At 42.6% G+C, this 21,017-nt stretch overlaps 1 protein-coding gene across 2 annotated transcripts in view; it reads left to right on the top strand.

Annotated features, from left to right (window-relative positions):
• Nucleotides 1-1,144: 1,144 nt before the first annotated feature.
• The window catches only part of LOC128692006 (glycine receptor subunit alpha-2), a 32,762-nt gene continuing 12,889 nt past the window's right edge, over nucleotides 1,145-21,017 (top strand). For both annotated transcript variants that reach the window (XM_070085122.1, XM_070085123.1), the window contains exons 1-9: nucleotides 1,145-1,301; nucleotides 1,565-1,842; nucleotides 8,675-8,778; nucleotides 10,213-10,280; nucleotides 10,763-10,983; nucleotides 12,102-12,184; nucleotides 15,562-15,696; nucleotides 16,798-17,013; nucleotides 20,273-20,433. In XM_070085122.1, coding sequence (XP_069941223.1) covers nucleotides 1,793-1,842; nucleotides 8,675-8,778; nucleotides 10,213-10,280; nucleotides 10,763-10,983; nucleotides 12,102-12,184; nucleotides 15,562-15,696; nucleotides 16,798-17,013; nucleotides 20,273-20,433 — 1,038 coding nt within the window. In that variant the 5' untranslated portion in view covers nucleotides 1,145-1,301; nucleotides 1,565-1,792. The remainder of the gene's footprint in view (nucleotides 1,302-1,564; nucleotides 1,843-8,674; nucleotides 8,779-10,212; nucleotides 10,281-10,762; nucleotides 10,984-12,101; nucleotides 12,185-15,561; nucleotides 15,697-16,797; nucleotides 17,014-20,272; nucleotides 20,434-21,017) is intronic.

Consider the following 21,017-nt stretch of genomic DNA (forward strand, 5'->3'; position numbering starts at 1 on the left):
TAAAAAGTGTATCAAAACTCAACCAACGTGTTATCACCTGCAGTCTGAAACCCATTAAACTGATGGAATTACTTCCTTTGAGAGTTCCCAATACTTATGTAACAGCTGTCTCACCGCTATATATATCCCTCACACAGAAATGAAATAAAAAAAAGGAACATAAAAGTGAGATTAAAATCTGTGGGTCAGAATATAGGTAATTAGGGGCGCGCCAGAAAGGTATTGATGAGGCACCTGACTAACCAAGTCCAAAGACGATAGTTGTTAGGGGATCTAAGACTAAATTTTCCGTTTTTCTGTCAGGAATATATGATTAAGACTATGATAAAAGACAAGTTAAATTTAACTCGGGATATGTTACTGGTAATGAACATGATATGACTTTTGTCCTTCATCAAGTTATTTTTTTAATTTTCACACTGGAGGAAATAACGTCCTGGACAAAGATAAGCCACAGTGAAGCTGAGGAGAACAAGACTCTGGATGACAGTCACTACCATCATGATACTGACACTTATACACTGACCCACGCCGGTCTAGCGCTTCTTTTCTACTGTAACAATATAATTAGTGATGTACACACGAACTGTTTTCAGTATTTAAGGAGAACAAATGAAATAAGTGCACTGGACAGTAGTCCCTCCAATACACGAGTGTTAAAATGGGAAAGAGGACCTTAGCTTTAAATTACACCGAGATATAAATTTAAAACATATTAAGCTTCGAAGGAAAAAAAGTATTTCACTTCATTTTTTTTTATGGTTGCAAAAAACTAACGCGACCACAATAACAATCGATGGACTAAAGGGAATTATTGTTGTGTTTAAATAATTACTAATTTTGTCTATAAGAAACTACATATATGATATAAACAGCAGAGTTGCGCTCCGTGGCTCAGCAGTAAAGCGCTGGATCTGCCAATACCAGGGCCACAGTTCGATCCCCGCCAATCTTTCTGTTTATTGAACGGAGAGAGCTGTGCCCGTAGGGGTCATACAGCGCCTCTGATGGGAGGCCATTAGACTTGATCCGAGGAAAGGGAGGGGAGTTCCAGTTTTATGGATCAAGAGCCCTTCATCTGCAGCCTGGAGGAGCAGAACCAATGACCTAAATAAGTGGTCATCACGCTAACATATATTTTATTTCCTCTACAGTGTGTGGGGCTGGACTCCTGGTGTGACGTCATTCACTACCATCAACGAAGACAACAACAACAACAACAACAACAACAACAACAACAACAACAACAACAACAACAACAGCTACATCAACATGAACAGTGGCAAGAGATTCGAAAACAAGTGATATAATCAGTTAATTTATATATATATATATATATATATATATATATATATATATATATATATATATATATATATATATATATATATATATATATATATTTCTCAAAAATAATATAAAAAAATGTTGAACAGAAAAATATTTAATACTATTAATTTAAACCCTTTATCAGATAAAAAAAAATACATAGAATTATTAAGCTTAGTATAATATTTTTTTCGAAATATTCTGAGGATGCTGAATTTAAAAATTCTCTTTTTAGTAATAAGAAACAATAAAGAGATAGAAATTGAAGACAAGAATTAGAAAACGAGGAAGGGAGGACAATAAGCAGAGGACACGTTACTGAGGCTGAAGACTGACTATACATTGACCTGACGTAATAACTGATAACTGCCTCACCTTCTTCAGTTATTGTTATTGTTATATTTATCCCGAAAGCGTTAAATCCGTGTGACATTATTCAGCGTCGGAGGCCCCCTCCTCAGACATGGCTCCGCGCGTCCTGATCCTTGCTGTGACCCTGACTTCCGTCTCCAGGTAGGAATTCCAACTGTTTATATTGTGTTCGGATACTTGTCATCTTTATTTCTCTAATTTTTATTGCGTCTCTATTAAATTGAGAGAGAGAGAGAGTCTTCCACCATCGCCACAATTATTTTGAAGATCATTTTGACTAATTCTCTCTCTCTCTCTCTCTCTCTCTCTCTCTCTCTCTCTCTCTCTCTCTCTCTCTCTCTCTCTCTCTCTCTCTCTCTCTCTCTCTCTCTCTCTCTCTCTCTCTATCTCATGTATTACTCCAGCTTCACTTGATTGTATCAAGGAGCAATCCCGAGAGGTTGCTCCAGCCTCCCACCCCTCCCTACGCACGGTTCCTGCAGACTGACACAACGGACCCTACCACGGGCGGGATTGAACCCGCGGTTCAATCCCGCCCGTGGTATGGTTTGTTTGCAATCATGTCATTACGATTTCGTGAGTCACGTGACACAACTGTAATGTACTGGCAAAGTTGAGGTGAAAGACTGAAGTCATGAAGTGCTGTTATGTGATCTCAAGACCAGCTACTGGGGGAATAAGCCTCGCTAAAACTTCGGAGAGAAGGTGCTACGTAACTCCTACACTGCACCCAGTACAAACATGTACATTGTACTTCCCTATCCAACAAAACCAGCAACAATCTTTGTAGTACTTTAGGCCAAAGCAATATCATTGTCACCATCATTTCATCTAGAATCACAAAAGACCTAATCAAGAAACGGAAGGCAAGAGCGACCAGTGTCTGCGTATGTACCATACCATGCGGAGGTTGTGACAAGACTTACGTCGGTGAAACCTCCAGAGACCTTGACACCCTCTAGACACCTAGTCATCACAGTCAACATATTGACACATGCCAAAGAAAGACCACTAGCAACGCACGCACTCTACACAGAAACAATGAAAACTATCTTATGAACTTCCCAGAGGCAAGACGCGTCATCAAAGAAAGTGACCGTCGCAGCAGTAACGACCACAACCAATAACATTAATCAAAATTCAGGATCATTTGCGATCTCTGAAGTTATTGATACTGTGACTACTGGACGGAACATCTTCACTATAACATACCAAAACCCACATTTTCTCTTCTTGACATACATTCTTCCCTCCCTCACACACCTGCCTTCCTTCCTTCCCTCACACACCTGCCTTCCTTCCCTCCCTCACACACCTGCCTTCCTTCCTTCCCTCACACACCTGCCTTCCTTCCCTCCCTCACACACCTGCCTTCCTTCCCTCACTCACACACCTGCCTTCCTTCCCTCCCTCACACACCTGCCTTCCTTCCTTCCCTCACACACCTGCCTTCCTTCCCTCCCTCACACACTTACCTTCCTTCCCTCCCTCACACACCTGCCTTCCTTCCTTCCCTCACACACCTGCCTTCCTTCCCTCCCTCACACACCTGCCTTCCTTCCCTCCCTCACACACCTGCCTTCCTTCCCTCCCTCACACACCTGCCTTCCTTCCCTCCCTCACACACCTGCCTTCCTTCCTTCCCTCACACCTGCCTTCCTTCCCTCCCTCACACACCTGCCTTCCTTCCTTCCCTAACACACCTGCCGTCCTTCCTTCCCTCACACCTGCCTTCCGTCCCTCCCTCACACACCTGCCTTCCTTCCTTCCCTAACACACCTGCCTTCCTTCCTTTCCTCACACACCTGCCTTCCTTCCTTCCCTCATACACCTGCCTTCCTTCCCTCCCTCACACACCTGCCTTCCTTCCCTCCCTCACACACCTGCCTTCCTTCCCTCCCTCATACACCTGCCTTCCTTCCCTCCCTCACACACCTGCCTTCCTTCCTTTCCTAACACACCTGCCTTCCTTCCTTTCCTCACACACCTGCCTTCCTTCCTTCCCTAACACACCTGCCTTCCTTCCCTCCCTCACACACCTGCCTTCCCTCCCTCCTACACCTGCCTTCCCTCCATCATACACCTCATCTCTCACGTCCTGAAGTATTTTTACAGTAATGAAATTTCATAACTTCTTTTTTTCCGTGAGAGTGGCGGACAGTCGGTATTGATGGGCTTGTCTCACGCTTCACCAGTTGACAATAAAGCCAGCATAAGTTATCTAGCTTAATATCTCCCTCGCATCGTTACGGATGATCAATGGTCATTATTATGTAAGATCAATGACCACAGAAATGTGGGATCCCTGAACATTGTTAGGAAGGGTTAACGAACATTGTTAGGAAGGGTTAACGAACATTGTTAGGAAGGGTTAACGAACATTGTTAGGAAGGGTTAACGAACACTGTTAGGAAGGGTTAACGAACATTGTTAGGAAGGGTTAACGAACATTGTTAGGAAGGGTTAACGAACATTGTTAGGAAGGGTTAACGAACATTGTTAGGAAGGGTTAACGAACATTGTTAGGAAGGGTTAACGAACATTGTTAGGAAGGGTTAACGAACATTGTTAGGTAGGGCTAATGAACAACTTGCCCACAAATCATTTTACTCCTTGTTCTTCCCCTCCTCCCACCCCCTCCCCACTCACACTACCCCCATACGCTCAGCCATCTTCCAGTTTTATTTGTGTTCGTGATAAAACGAACGTTGTAAGACGGCACCACTTGACCTGTGCTGCCAGACGTACGCCACAACTGTTTCTTCATTTCGTTATTGTTGGTTAATTGTATGTAAGTTTAAGTTTTGTTATACAGATGGTTTATAACACCGACATGACACTTGTGGATCTTTACTGTGGCGACGTTCCGCCCACCAGTGGCTTTACGCCAGTATGAGGTGATCAGTCCCTCAGCCACACACACACACACACACACACACACACACACACATAGCAGGGATAACTGGGAATACTTGTCAGGAAGACAGCAGCGAGTCATGGTACGTGGCGAGGTGTCAGAGTGGGCACCTGTGACCATCGGGGTCCCACAGGGGTCAGTCCTAGGACCAGTGCTGTTTCTGGTATTTGTGAACGACATGACGGAAGGAATAGACTCTGAGGTGTCCCTGTTTGCAGATGACGTGAAGTTGATGAGAAGAATTCACTCTATTGAAGACCAGGCAGAACTACAAAGGGATCTGGACAGGCTGCAGACCTGGTCCAGCAATTGGCTCCTGGAGTTCAGTCCCACCAAGTGCAAAGTCATGAAGATTGGGGAAGGGCAAAGTAGACTGCAGACGGAGTACAGTCTAGGGGGCCAGAGACTACAAACCTCACTCAAGGAAAAAGATCTTGGGGTGAGTATAACACCAGGCACATCTCCTGAAGCGCACATCAACCAAATAACTGCTGCAGCATATGGGCGCCTAGCAAACCTCAGAACAGCATTCCGACATCTTAATAAGGAATAGTTCAGGACCCTGTACACCGTGTACGTTAGGCCCATATTGGAGTATGCGGCACCAGTTTGGAACCCACACCTAGCCAAGCACGTAAAGAAACTAGAGAAAGTGCAAAGGTTTGCAACAAGACTAGTCCCAGAGCTGAGAGGTGTGTCCTGCGAGGAGAGGTTGGGGGAAGTCGGCCTGACGACGCTGCTGGACGGGAGGGATGGGGGGGACATGATAGCGACATACAGGGTGCTGAGAGGAATTGACGGGGTGGACGGGGGCGGGATGTTCCGGAGATTGGACGCAGTAGCAAGGGGACACAGTTGGAGGTTGAAGACACGGATGAATCACGGGGATGTTGGGAAGTGTTTCTTCGGCCACAGAGTGGTCAGTAAGTGGAATGGTTTGGGAAGCGATGTTAAGTGGAGGCAGGATCCATACATGGCTTTGAGCGGAGGTATGATGGGGCTCACGGTTCAGGGAGAGTGACCTAGTAGCGATCAGTGAAGAGGCGGGGCCAGGAGCTCGGACTCGACCCCTGCAACCTCAACTAGGTGAGTACAACTAGGTGAATACACACACACACAGACACAGACACACACAGACACACACAGACACACACACACACACACACACACACACACACACACACACACACACACACACACACACACACACACACACACACACACACACACACACACACAAAGCTCAGGAAGCAGAGAGAGAGAGGGGACCCAGTAGCGATCAGTGAAGAGGCGGGCCCGGGAGCTGAGCCTCGGCCCCGGCCACCACAATGGGGTGGGTGCAGTTGGGAGGGTGCACACGCGCACACACACACACACACACACATGCATGTGTGTGTCTAATCGAAATGTGCCTAGGACACAATGGTAACTAACACACACACACACACACACACACACACACACACACACACACACACACACACACACACACACACGCATGTACAACAGGCCTAGTGTCTAATCGACATGTGCCTAGGACACAATGGTAACTAACACACACACACACACACACAAACACTACACACACACACACACACATACACACACACACACACACACACACACACACACACACACACACACACACACACACACACACACACACACACACACACACACACACACACACACACCTTCCATCTTGCCCCAACTTCACTTCCACAGTTTTCGAGAAATTTTAAATGAGATTTGCAGTCCTGTCAGCTACCTATTCACCAGCACTCTCCTCAAACTTCTTTTATTGTTTAACACTTATGTTACTTTCTCTCTCTCTCTCTCTCTCTCTCTGTCTTTTACCGCCCACGGGATATTAAACTAACTCTGTCTTTTATATAAGGGTGTTTACAAATCAGGCTAAGAGTTGATGTCTTCCTCACTTATTCAAATTCGTTTCTAAAATCTTTATTATATTTGTTTTATTACTTTATATACAAACAGGGAACAGGGTGATGTTGGAGGCAACTGCGAGCCAGAGATTTTACTTTTGTTAACTGACTTTGCATTATTATTGTTGGTATTCTGTGTGAGCATGTTAGACACTCCAGTCATCATTCTAGGGATAAATTATCGGAGGTGATGTGAAGTTCTTTTGAAGGATCCAACCAGAGACAGCAGTTGCTGTTTGCTGCATCTAAATTACCGGGAGTGCTTGAAGTCCCTAGAACTATGCTCCCTAGAATGTATGCGAGAAAGATATATCATAATCTACACCCGGAAGATACTTGAAGGATTGGTACCCAACCAGAGCACTGAAATCGCTACAGCTAGGCCTGTATGCCTTGTACATGTACTTGAAGTAATGAAGATATTATTATTATATTATTATTAAGGGGCTGGCAGACGGTGCAGGATACTTCCGATGAAAAGTAGGGAAGTAATGAGTACACTGAGAACTCACTAAGTGTGAAGGGACCCTGACCCTTTAACACCCTCCGTGCGTAAGGGGTAGTGTCAACCATTCCCTAGCTGTCTTCAAGAGAGAACTCTACAAATTTCTCAGAACACTTCCTGATCAGCCTGTTAGTGGTGCATACTTTGGACTGCGGGCGGGGAGCACTATGAGCCTGATCGATCAGGAACAACCAGGAGGCCTGGTCTGGGACCGGGTTGCCAGGGCGGTGACCACAGGAAGCAACCGCAGGTATCCCACAGGTATACCGCAAAGTGGAGGCAAGCTTGACAACTTGACAAGATTGGCCTTGCACTGGAGCCGTTTACTAAGTTTGATTCCACTATATTTTATGAAGAATTATTAAACCCGTTTGGGTTATTTAGCTAGGGGACGGAGGATCGAGCCTCCAGCACCATTCCTCGCGCTGAATGACCAACCTCAAAATTTAGTTCTTCACGTAAATATGTTGATAATCTAATATTAGTGCTACGTATATGATGTGAGATATTCTCAGCGATGCCTTATGGAACTGTGCATGTGTACTCACCTAGTTGTGGTTGCAGGGGTCGATTCATAGCTCCTGGCCCCGCCTCTTCACTGGCTGCTACTGGGCCACTCTCCCTGCACCATTAACTTTAGCATACCTCTGTTTAAAACTATGAATGGATCCTGCCTCGACTACATCGCTTCCCAAACTATTCCACTTCCTGACAACTCTGTGACTGAAGAAATACTTCCTAACATCCCTGTGATTCATCTGTGTCTTCAACTTCCAACTGTGTCCCCTTGTTGTGTCCCATCTCCGGAGCATTCTGTCTCTGTTCACCTTGTCAATTCCTCTCAGTATTTTATATGTCGTTATCATGTCCCCCCTATCTCTCCTGTCCTCCAGTGTCGTCAGGTCGATTTCCCTTAACCTCTCCTCGTAGGACATATCCCTTAGCTCTGGGACTAGTCTTGCTGCAAATCTTTGCATTTTCTCTAGTTTCTTTACGTGTGTGTGTGTGTCCTCACCTGATTGTGGTTGCAGGGGTCGATTCTCAGCTCCTGGATCTGCCTCTTCACTGAGTGCTACTAGGTCCTCTCTCTCCTTGCTCCATGAGCTTTATCGTGCCTTATCTTAAAGCTATGTATGGTTCCTGCCTCCACTACCTCACTTGCTATGTTATTCCACTTCCTGACTGCTCTGTGACTGAAGAAATAATTCCTAACATCCCTTTGACTCATCTGGGTCTTCAACTTCCAATTGTGACCCCTTGTTTCTGTGTCCCATCTCTGGAACATCCTGTGTCTGTCCACCTTGTCTATTCCACGCAGTATTTTGTACGTTGTTATCATGTCTCCCCTAACCCTCCTGTCCTCTAGTACCGTCAGTCCGATTTCCCTTAACCTTTCTTCATAGGACATTCCCCTTAGCTCTGGAACTAGCCTTGTCGCAAATCTTTGCACTTTCTCTAATTTTTTGACGTGCTTGATCAAGCGTGGGTTCCAAACAGGTGCTGTGTGTGTGTGTGTGTGTGTGTGTGTGTGTGTGTGTGTGTGTGTGTGTGTGTGTGTGTGTGTGTGTGTGTGTGCAAGCTTGTGATCTTCCTCATGTGTTGCAGGAGCGTGGGCGGCGGCGTGGGCGTGAGTCCAGAACTACGCAAAGTAGACCATCTCCTCAACCCCGCCCGCTATGACAGGCGTCAAACTCCAGTCCCTCACACAGGTACCAACACCACATACACACTTTCCAACACTTATTATAACAAGTCGAACACGTTTATGCAGCTTCGAGCAATGTTTATGTAAATTCGAACACTGTTTATGTAGATTCAAACACTGTTTATGTAGATTCGAACACTGTTTATGTAGATTCGAACACTGTTTATGTAGATTCGAACACTGTTTATGTAGATTCAAACACTGTTTACGTATATTCGAACACTGTTTATGCAGTTATTTTTTAGAGTACAATTTCCTGTCGCCTGCACGAGTGTTATTAACTTTGCAGTCCACTAAGAGGCTGAGATATTACATTAAAATCAACTTTTATCACCAGGAAAATTATTCAGGTTAACTCTCAGTTTATATACACTGAGTAACAAGCATCTTTGCGTATATGTACTCTGAGAGATACGCACGCACATACGCGCAAACACACACACACACACACACACACACACACACACACACACACACACACACACACACACACACACACACACACACACTAATGTTTACGTTAATTAACAAGGAAAAACAGTAAGTTGAAACTCTTCTCAGGAGGACAAGTGAAGACTGGAAGGCACAGCAACTGTCCACGGTGTTTTTAGCTGATGGTGATGGTGGTGGTGGTTGGTGGTCGTAGTTGGTAGTGGTTGTAGATGGTCGTGGTGGTGGTGGTAGTGATGATGAAAATGATGATGAAGTAATATAAACAGAGACTCACTTATACACATCAGAGTTTATGAAAAAGTTTGTAAGTGCAGATGAGAGTCCTCCACAAATGTAGAGAACCACACACAACTGTGTGCCCTACATATTTCCACCTTCAGTTGTCATCCTATGAAGAGGGCCACAGTTTAACGTTGAAATAAACAGTCTCCCTCAGTTTTTTGTCTATCTCCACACGTAGTTTTTCTTTTTACACAGGTGTGCGTGTGTATATATATATATATATATATATATATATATATATATATATATATATATATATATATATATATATATATATATATATATATATATATATATATATATATATATATATATATATATAGGCGATCTTAACTATGCAAGATAAGTCACAGGGGGGTGAAAATCTTTAGCTCTAGTACTTTCGCACTTCTCACTGCGTCATCAGGAGCTATGCAATGTTACAAGTTTGCAACTGAAGGAGCGAGGGAAAGTTTTTTCTCAGAATCTCAGAACTCTGAGAAAAAAACTTCCCCTCACTCCTTCAGCTGCAACTTTGAATAGCTCCTGATGACGCACTGAGAAGTGCAAAAGTACTAGAGCTAAAGATTTCCACCCCCTGTGGATTGTCTTGCATATGTATATATATATATATATATATATATATATATATATATATATATATATATATATATATATATATATATATATATATATATATATATATGTGTGTATAATTTTACAGGTGGACCCAGCAGAGTCACGATAGAACTCTACATTCGAAGCTTCGGTTCCATCAGCCCTATACAGATGGTGAGTCTCCCTTACCTCTCTCCCTCCCTTCCCTCTTTCTGTCTACCTCACGGCCTTTCAGGGGTAAGGGGAAAGGCCCTCCATGATAGTGAAGTCCTCTTGATCTGAGGAACTGGAGCTACCCTCCTCCGGATGAAATCTGATTTCAGCTCATTTCCTAATTATCTAGTGCTTTCCTTTGATAGTAATAATAATAGTAATAATAATAAAGCTTATATTTTTGGGTGTATTTAAATTTTTCTTAGTTTCCTCCTTGACGTCGTGCTCATCTATAATGACTGTAATTTAGAGTACAATGACTTTCAAAATGATAATGAGAGGTATCGGGGTCTGGATATGTGGCGAAAGTACTGTATATTTTTATTCAGAGTGAGCTGGTTCGAATCCTGTTCTGGATAGAGAGATAATGTTTGTAAATAATTTCTCTCGTTTGCGAATTGTTAGGCAGACATATAGACATACACATGCATATACATCTTCAGGACTACTCTGTGGATTTGTACTTGCGTCAGCGGTGGGTGGAGCCCCGTCTGGAAGGCTCATTGCAGCAGCCTCTCGACTCCAACGACCCGACCCTCGTCAGGATGCTGTGGAAACCAGAAGTTTACTTTCCCAACTCCAAGGACGGTGACTTCCAGTACGTGACTGTGCCCAACGTTCTGGTGAGGATCCACCCGGACGGCGCTATCCTCTACATCCTCAGGTACGGCGTTCTTCCTCATGTACATTTCTCAGAACAGTTGAATTTACAGTCCAAGAGCCGTTGTCCTGCCTCACCTCATTTCCAAACTTGGACGGAGGATCAAGCCTCCAATGGTACTTCTTGCGCTGAGTAATCCACACGGGGAGCCTCCACCACTCTTTGCACTAACCCACGAGAATTTAGCGCTTCATAAATTACAATTGTTACCCAAGTGATGTCTAGTTAGTACAAGTTGTAACATTTACGGAGCACTTTGACCGCGTAGGTCACTTAGCGCTGTTCATTCCCACAAAAATTTCAGTAACTGGCTGGCGTCATCACGCTACCTTATTCTGAAGAAAGTTCCTGTTGCTGCTCTTGCAACACTGCATAACTCCTGATGACGCACAGAGACGTGTGAAAGATCTTGAGCAGAAGATTTCCATCCCCCGTGGCTTGTTTTGCGTTTATATATACAATGATATAATTAACAAACAAATGCTAACGAACATGAATACTCAACATGAATACTATTATATCAATAGTATTTATATTTATATAATAGTATTAAATTATTAATGTTGAAGGACTCCTAAAAGATCCTTGAGGTCCCTACAAGTACCTCGGTAACTATAAAAAACATGAAAGTAGAAAGGCCTAAGCCGTGAATAAAACTGTTAAAATGTGTTGCAGTGTCAGCTGCACGTCACAAGCTACATCGGGGAGACAGGAGCACCTGCAAACAGCTGACTATGAATTAGATGCATGTCCCCTTCCCCACATCCTACCTTTTGAGGGATGGCCCCTATCTCTCCTTCCCTCCACCCCAGATTTATACATCCTACTAGTCATCTTATTCTGCTCCTTCCTCTCTGAATGTCCAAGCCACATCAACAACTCCAACTCAGCCCTCTGAATTATACTCATGGTAACCCCACACCTTCTACTTTCCAAGCTCAGAATTCTCTGCATAATATGCACATCACACATTGCTCTCAAACAGGACATCTCCACCGCTTCCAGCTTCCTCGTTGCATTGTTTAATTACCCCATTAATCTCTTCCTTTCTGTATTTCCAGTGTTTTCCCGTCAAACAAAAGAAGTACGTGTTCTTTTTTCTTTTTCCTCCGCTTGTTCAGGATGAAAATGAAGTTCTCCTGTATGATGGACTTGTCGACCTTCCCGCTGGACCACCAGACTTGCTTCATTCAGATCGCCAGTTGTGAGTACACGAGACTAAGAACGTAGGAAAACTACAGCAGGCCTACTGGCCCGTGCTAGGAAAGAAAGAAAGAAGCAAGTAAGGAGAAAGTCGGAAGGCAGGAAGAGTAAAGGAAATATTAAAGACAGGGCAAAAAAAAAAAAGTAGAGGAGATGGCAAAGGTCAGGTCAAGTCACGAGTGTTTATAAGAGTAGACGATTTTGAATTTGAATTTGAATTTAATAATATACTGAGAAAGAAAGGCATCTACAGAAACCAAATTTCATGTTAGCAATATTGTACATAAGGGCTGATTCAACAAGAATGCATCTGTGAAAGCTAGAAGGATACATAGCTTTAGCAGAGCACCAGGATGACTGATCTCTAACATGACAGAGAACATTATTAGTGCTGACAAGGCCAACATTTCTGATGTGTTCTTTAAGTCTATAAGAGAGAGAATGAGAGAGTGAGAGAGAGACAGAGAGAGAGAGAGAGACGAGTTTCACTACAGTATTGGAGAGGACAGGAGGAACAGGGTATGAGGTAGACATAAAAAGCTTCAGCGAAAAAAGTGTGAACTAGATTACTACGATGTGTATAATTAGTTTTGCAAAATGCAAGTTTGATACGTAGAGGACGAAGAGCGTTATTAAAATTTTGTATATTGGAAATATAGGAAAGGAAAAGTACAGGAGGCGTTCCAGAAGTGTACTCACTTAATTGTGTATGCAGGGGTCGAGTCTCAGCTCCTGATTCCACCTGAGCTGTCTGATACTGGTTTCATTCTTTCCTGGCTGCGTGAGCCCTGTCACATCTGTTCTTAGAGCTGTGTATAGATTCTGCCTAAACCACTTCGCTGGCTGTGTCGTTCCACTTCCTGACCACTCTAAGGCTAAAGAAATATTTCATAAGATGTCCGTCACTCAGATGTGCTTTTAACTTCCAGCTGTGGCCTCCTGTACTTGAGACCCGCCTCTCAGACTTCATGTCTATCTTATCAATTCCTCTGAGTATTTTGTACGTTATAATCGTGTCACCTCTTATCTTTCCGTCCTCTAGTGTAGCCAGGTTCAGCTCTTCTAGCCTCTCCTCAGCTCTGGGACTAGTTTTGTTGCAAACCTTTGCACTTTTTCCAGCTTCTTTACGTGCTTAATCAGATGCGTGACTTGATAACGTTCCAGGACGAACCGTAAAGTCGTTTAAAGTTTCCTTTATAAGAATGGATTATTTCTGAATTGTTCCTGTCACGATATTGTGATTTGTATTCTTGAGGTTATGCTAGCCTTCCTAGTACGTTTGCATGTGTGCATTATTACTCTGGTCTATATCAAAAATACTGTGGAAACACTACCAGTTATTCTTTACTAATTTTGTGTCACCGAATACGGGGAATTGATGTTTAAAATTGTAAATTGGCTCTATTGATAAATATGTGATCCCAGAGCGGCTGCTGTTACCTTTGACTTGGGAAGGAGGGAGAGAACATAAACTGTACATGGAAAGGCTCTTGATTCAAACCCACCATACGTAATTGTTTAAACCATATATACAGTTTCCTATAGACACATTACTTAGTTGTTTAAACAGTACATAAAATTTCCTTTATCCAGTCTACTGTTATTATGGTCATATTAGTTTTCAGGGCCACAAAACTGTTCAAAATTTCGAGTCTAGTATTAACTACACTTACTGAGTTATACTAGCTATGCCTGTGCAAATACAATTTTGTACGGATTAATTACACCACAGCGAATGCTGGAATTAAGATTTGTCTAGCCATTTGTGAGTCAAGACCAATTCCCTAAAACAAATATGTCGGATTTGTTGGTTGTCAGAATGTGTACTCTGTTGCAGCGCCTATGTGAGATACACTTTACTCCCTAGATTCTGCTACGTTATATACACTGAGAGGTGTTTATTAAAATAAACTCTCAGTGTATAAACACTGAGAGTTTATTTTAATTCTTATTGTACGGATTAAAGTATAAAAGACTAGTGGTGCATAGGTACATGTAATCAGTAGACTTTGTACCTAACAAAGCAATCAACTAGGTTGTAAATAACAAAAAAGGCACAATACCGTGACTGGAACGATACACAAATAACCCGCACATAAAAGAGAGAAGCTTACGACGACGTTTCGGTCCGACTTGCACCATTGACAAAGTCACACTAACCAGAGGTGGAGCAGGACGGCACAAAAATAGTGTTAGGCTTGCCGACACTAACAATGCTCTTTTCTGTCACGTCAGAGATCATAGCCATCCTATTGACTGGTCTTCTGCTAAAACTGTCTTCCCTACTTCCAACTCGAACAGTCGCCGTCTAGTTGAATCCTCTCTAATACACAACTTTCCTTGTATGAACCTTAGCCCTGGCTTCGTCTCTGTAGATGCCTTCCTCTCCCACTACATTGTAAAATGCTCCAAACTTCAGAACACCCGTGACTTAACCTGAATCCTCATTTTTTCTTTTTATTTTTCTTCTTCTTCCTCTTCCCCTTTCCTCTTTCCTTTTCTCCTCTGGGTTGTCTTTCTCTCTCCTGTCTCGTGTTTCTGTTCCTTCACTTATTTCACCACTTCCCTTTCACTCACCTCTGTGCGCTTGCTCTCCCTCTGTGGGCATCTAGCTCTCTTGCAGTGCTCCCCTTCCTTTGTATTTGACTGGCTCGTCCTTTTTATTTCCCACTTCTACCACTACCACTACTACTACCTCTTCTTCTTCTACTACTACTACAACTACTGATGAAATTGAGACACATGTGCGGCATCTGGTTGTCTTTGTTGTGGACGTTTCGCCATCCAGTGGCTGGATGGATGGCGAAACGTCTATGATGGGGATGCCCGGGTGTTGTGCATGTGTCTTAATTTCATCTTGTCGGTATTATATACAACTCTTGTGCTACTACTACTACTACTACTACCACCACCTCTTCCTGCCTATATATAACCGTCCTGCTCCACCTCTGGTTAGTGAAAAATGGTTATAAATGATCATAATTTTTAAAGGGGTGGACCGGTAAGCCAGCGGAAGGCCTCGGTCAGATGACCAAAAGCTCCAAAGGCGGGTCATCATCTGACTAAGACCCGCGTCAGGAAACATTTGTCCTGTTTCCTGACGAACCTTACCTAACCTAAACCTCTGGTTAGTGTGACTTTGTCAATGGTCCAAGTCGGACCGAAACGTCGTCGTAAGCTTCTCTCTTTTATGTGCAGGTTATTTGTGTATCAACTAGGTTGCGTTAGCCTATTCTATTTCCTCAATAAAAGCCTAGCATGCTAGTCTTTTAAAAACTTAGCTTTGGACTCTTAATCAAACGAAACAAAAAAAAAATTTTGCGAACATTATTTGCGTGTATTTGCTTACCTGTGTATTTACACTGTGTTTGTTGGCAGTTGCCAAGACCACTCGAGAGCTGGAGCTGGTGTGGTACGAGCACGACCCCGTCAAGATGTACCGGGGCCTCCAGCTACCACAGTTCCAAGTGAAGAGCATCAGAATGGACACATGTGCCCTGTCCTTCCATATTGGTGAGTCTATTGTGGTAAGAAGGTAAATGACTCAGACAAACTGAAGTGAAGACATGAATACACACCTTTACTGATGATGTTTTGGTCTGGAACCTCTATTGCTTCGAATACACAGCCTGTCTTCCCTCATAATCTTCATGTATTTTAAACTCAACGTCCCAGGACCGAAACGTCTTGAATAAAGGTGTTCTAAGAAATTGAATAAATAAATAACGGCATTAAGTTTGCCGACGACACTAAAATAGGCTCTTAGAAATTTCTGATGACACTAGAAAGCTGCAAGATGACTTGGATAGGTTGATGTAGTCGAAGTGGCAGATGCAATTCAGTGCAGACAAGTGTAAGAATCCGAGGAAGAGAAAATAATTATAGCATCTGTAAGCTGAATACTATAAATCGTAGTCAAAGTGAACGCGAAAAAGATTTAGGAGTTCTGGTTGGCAGAAATTTATAGCTAAGACAACAGTGAATAAGTATACGCAATAAAGCTAACAGAATTATTGGTTTCATATCAAGAAATATAATAGAAATCTTTGATAAGGCCTCTTTTAGATTATGCTGTTTAGTCCTGTTGTCCATGGTAGACGTTGGATTTAAATGTATTGAAAAAAATATAGAGATGGATAAGCAAGTTGATTCACTACATAAGTAATCTTTCCTAAGAAGCTGAAGGCACTGAACTTGCACTCTCTGGTAAGGAATAGAAATAGGGGAGATATTATTGAAGTACACAAGTGGAAAATAGAAATAAATAGAGGATATAAACTGCGTGTTGAAAATATCTAACCAAGATAGGACTCTCAGCAATGAATTCAATTTGGGAAAATTTAGAAAAGATATAGGGAGGTACTGATGGCATCTGAGTTATAGATGAGTAGAGCAAACTCCCAGGTAGTATCAATGAGGCGAATGCTTTGGATAGCTTAAACAGGTTTCGCAGGTACCTGGTTGGATGTGAGTTAGACCCTCAAGCCTGATGCAGTGTTTCTTCGTTTTTGCGTATGTATTCGTGTACATTTTCCACTAGTCCTTTATATGTCTTTCTCGCCCTCATTGTCCCTCCCTCCGCTCAACACTTGCCTAACACCTACTTCTCTCCAGGTAACTACAGTTGCCTGGAAGCTGTGTTTGAGCTGCAACGTAACTTAGGCTACCACCTGGTACAGTCCTACCTGCCCACCTCCCTGATCGTGGTGGTGTCGTGGGTCAGCTTCTGGCTTGATGTAGACGCTATAGCTCCTCGCGTCACCCTGGGGGTCACAACCCTCCTCACCGTCTGCTCCGAGTCTTCTGCCTTCAGGGATAAGATACCTGCAGGTGGGCATTAATGGTATACAATCGATAAGTAGATAACTTGTGGACACAGACGCAATATTTCGGTATCTTTATTTCTTAATGGTGCTGCTGTATCAGACGAGAATTATTAGGTATCCTCGAAGGGGGACTTGGAAGAGGATGCCTGATTTTTTCTTTTCTCTTTTAACTTTTTGTCTTCCTTCAACCTTTTTATTTTAATTCGCTCATAACCCATTCCCAGCATCCTGGAATGGTTCAGATAACTTCTAAAATCCTCAGAGGCACAGCTTCAAATGCTCGAAAAAGGTGTTAAAAATACGACGACACTGGAGAGTGAAATTCAAACGTGTAGGTGCAGATTTGACCATTTAATGCGTAAAACAGTGTGAAATTTCTTTTCCCGTTAAATATTTTTTAATTTACTTTTAACGCCTTCAGTATTTAACCATGATTTTTAAAGAGGAGGACCGGTAAGCCAGCTGAAGGCCTCGGTCAGATGACCAAAAACTCCAGCTGTGGGTCATCATATGACTCAAACCCGCATCAGGAAACACTAGTCCTGTTTCCTGACAAACATTATACCTACGTACCTAAAGCCAGGATAGTACCTGTTACGTTTCATTGGCGTGCAAGCAAATTTGATAATCCACGAAAATAGTGAAAAAGGAATTGAATCGTTGGAACCTGACATAACTAAAGACTTATCTACCTGGCTTCAAATTTTCACCAATATTGTGAAAATTTCCTGAACATAAAGCTCACGTTGCCACTGAGTGGCATAAGTAAGTCTGCCAATTTCACTGAATAAATAGTCATATTTATTTTTATTCAGTAACTAAAGAATGCTTCTTCTGATTGGCTTCAAAATATAATTGATGATGAAGGATGATAACCCATAAGTTTAGTCCGAGTAGGTGAAAAAGCTAAATTTTTCTAAACCCGTTAATAAATTTGGAATCTTTGGAAGTATATCAGTTACTGGAGTATGCCCTTCTGATCGATTTCAAACTTGTATCAATGGCGGACAATATTAAAACAGCTTGTCACTCACTTTGAACTATTTAAATAATAATAATGAAAATATACAAATATTTTACATTCCCAGAATTTTGTACAATGGTTCTGATGGTAAATGTATAATAACTTTAGGTCTAAAACGATGGTGCATTATGGATATTTATCCTCTGATAATCAAATTAAATCAAACTGTGCGTCTTATATCCATCAAATAGACGCAAGAATATCACTGTTGTGTATTTCCTGGTATCTCAAGTTGTATACGATAATCCTTCTTTGCCTGAGATATATAAGATACGGATTATTATTATTATTATTATTATTATAAAAAAAAAGAAGCGCTAAGCAATATAAGATACGGAGATACACAAGAAAGGGTTGTCCCGGCGTACGGTCGGAGACACTGGGAAGAGCGGATATTAAACCCTGTGTTACTCGCTCGTACTGGGGACATGAAAGAGGTAAATTGTATCAGCATTGCCTGAGTGAGCCTCTGGACCTTTCTGGTTGTACAGCAGTGCGGGAGTATCCTGTGAGAGGTTATCCGTGAACCTGAATGAATGCAGTTAGTTAGTTTAATATGTTTATTATGCACCCCATACCCATCCTGTGGGCGGTAGTCAAAAGATTACAGAGGTACATAATGGGTCCAGGGACTGGGCCTCAAAGTTTTGATAGCTGAGCAAGTTACAGAGGTAATGAATTCACAATTTACAAAGGTAATGAACTCACAATTTACAAAGGTAATGAACTCATGAATGTAGCGATCACTTTTACCGTCCATCTGAACGACTGCAACGATCATTACAGTGCATCTGAACGACTATAGCGATCATCTTTACCGTGCATGCGAACGACTGTAGCGATCATCTTTATTGTGAATGTGAACGACTATAGCGCTCAGCCTTACTGTGCATGTGAACGACTGTAGCACTCATTTTTACCGTTGATGTGAGCCCTTTATGTAGGTGCTTTGATGTTTGTGAGGGGCTCTTGATCCAAGGAGCTAAGCTTATCTTTCTTTTCCTTGGACCAGGATAACCACCAGCTACTTGTTGAAATGCAGTGATGCCTGGAAGCAGCATTTGTCTCCATTCCAGATCCTGTTGTGCAAGGCAGCCTCGTCATCTGTCATGTCTGAAATGTTAATTCAGATTTGGAAAGTATATAGGAAAGCGCTGACTCAGCAACAGAGGAGCAGAACAGACGCCCAGGAAGTCAGGGATGTGAGAGCTTCGGATAGGTTTTAATTAAAACTAGGTTGGACAGGTAGTACATAAGAGGGTGTGGAGTAGTTGGACCTACCTTGCCTGGGCCAGTAGGCCTACTGCTGTGTAACTCCAATCTTGTGCTCTTGTTACCAAGACTTCATTGAACCGTTACACCACGCCATCTCCTAACTATAACAAAGCACTTCCGCTGCTACGACTGTTGTCAGTATTGATACTTCTGTACTATTACTACTACTACTACTACTCCCTCTACTCTTCTGCTACAACTACCAAGAATCGTGATTATCCCCCTCCTCCGTACCTCACTTCGTTGTCATACTCTCTGTGTCCCTGTACCTTCGAGAGCCAGTGACGGGTCACCAATTGAAAAAGTCCCGTCTCAGGACTTTGTTCCTGACAAATATATTATCATCATTTGTTTTCTTGGTGCTGGCTTGATAACGCTTCTCATTATTTGTCGTTGTGTCCATTTATGTAACATATTGTCGCTAATTTGACCAACACTTTACCTGCTGCAACATATAGTGGCGACCAGTGTTAGTGTTCCTGTTTTTTTTTTTTTTTTTTTTTTTTGCATTATTACATTAATATCATACCACACCGATAAGTTGATGAGGGATTGATTACCTCATCTTCCACGGTTCGTCCGCGTATAATCTGTGGAGAGAAATGGTATAATACATCAACACAATGTAAAAAGAGACAAATGCAGTATAATGCAATCCTTCATTGACCTGACTCTTCAAGTCACTACTCTCTCTCTCTCTCTCTCTCTCTCTCTCTCTCTCTCTCTCTCTCTCTCTCTCTCTCTCTCTCTCTCTCTCTCTCTGCTCATCCTCTCTTTAAGTTGATCTGTTCGGAACTTGAAATTCACTGTGCAGGCGATTCGTTGTGAACAAAGGATCGCATTGTACAGCATAACCCTCTGCTGTATTGAATTTAAATATAAGTTAGTTGGCGAGACGTCTTCAAAATAAAGATAACCATGTATTGCACATGGGTCTGATTCATCGACTGTCTTTTTTTTTTAGTGTCGTACGTAAAGGCGCTGGACATCTGGATGGCCTCGTGCACCGCCTTCGTGTTCCTGGCACTGTTGGAGTTCACATTGGTCAACTATCTGGGCAGACACAGACGCAGACTCCTCTGCTCCATCCCCTCCCAAGCCATCTACCCACACTATACGCTCAGGGTGAGTCGTTATCTGCTATATAAGTATGTGACAGAGGTACTGGTAAACATATATATCTAACGTAATCTAACCAGCTTGCATATCTAGCCTAACCTAATCAACGCTTCATAATAATGTTTTTAAAACCGACAAGTAGATAAATAAAAGACATGTGCATCACCTGGGCATCTTTACTGTGGAGACGCTTCGCCAACTAGTGACTATCAATCTAATACAGAGAATAATTCCAAAAGTCTGGAAAACATGAAGTAGTCTGAGGTGATCAGTCCCTCAGCCTTGCTAGGAAGCGTTCATTCCTGTGTCATTTTTACCTGTATTCTGTCCCATCACCTCAGCCACTCCCACACATGTACCTGTCCAACCTATTTCAACACTTCCCGAAGTGCTGGTTTCAAACGAGTACTTTCTGTCATATCTTGGTTAGATATGGTCAACATGCATGATCCAGTAGATCTACTGGCCCATGATAGGCACGTCATATTCACAGCCAGTGCTTCCCACTCACGAAAATGTGTGATTTGTTTTTACAACTGCTCACCAACACGCACAAGTGGGGGGTTGTAACCACTGTCACCACCATCCCC

This window comes from Cherax quadricarinatus, chromosome 15, assembly GCF_038502225.1.
Source record: "Cherax quadricarinatus isolate ZL_2023a chromosome 15, ASM3850222v1, whole genome shotgun sequence".
NCBI lineage: Eukaryota > Metazoa > Arthropoda > Malacostraca > Decapoda > Parastacidae > Cherax > Cherax quadricarinatus.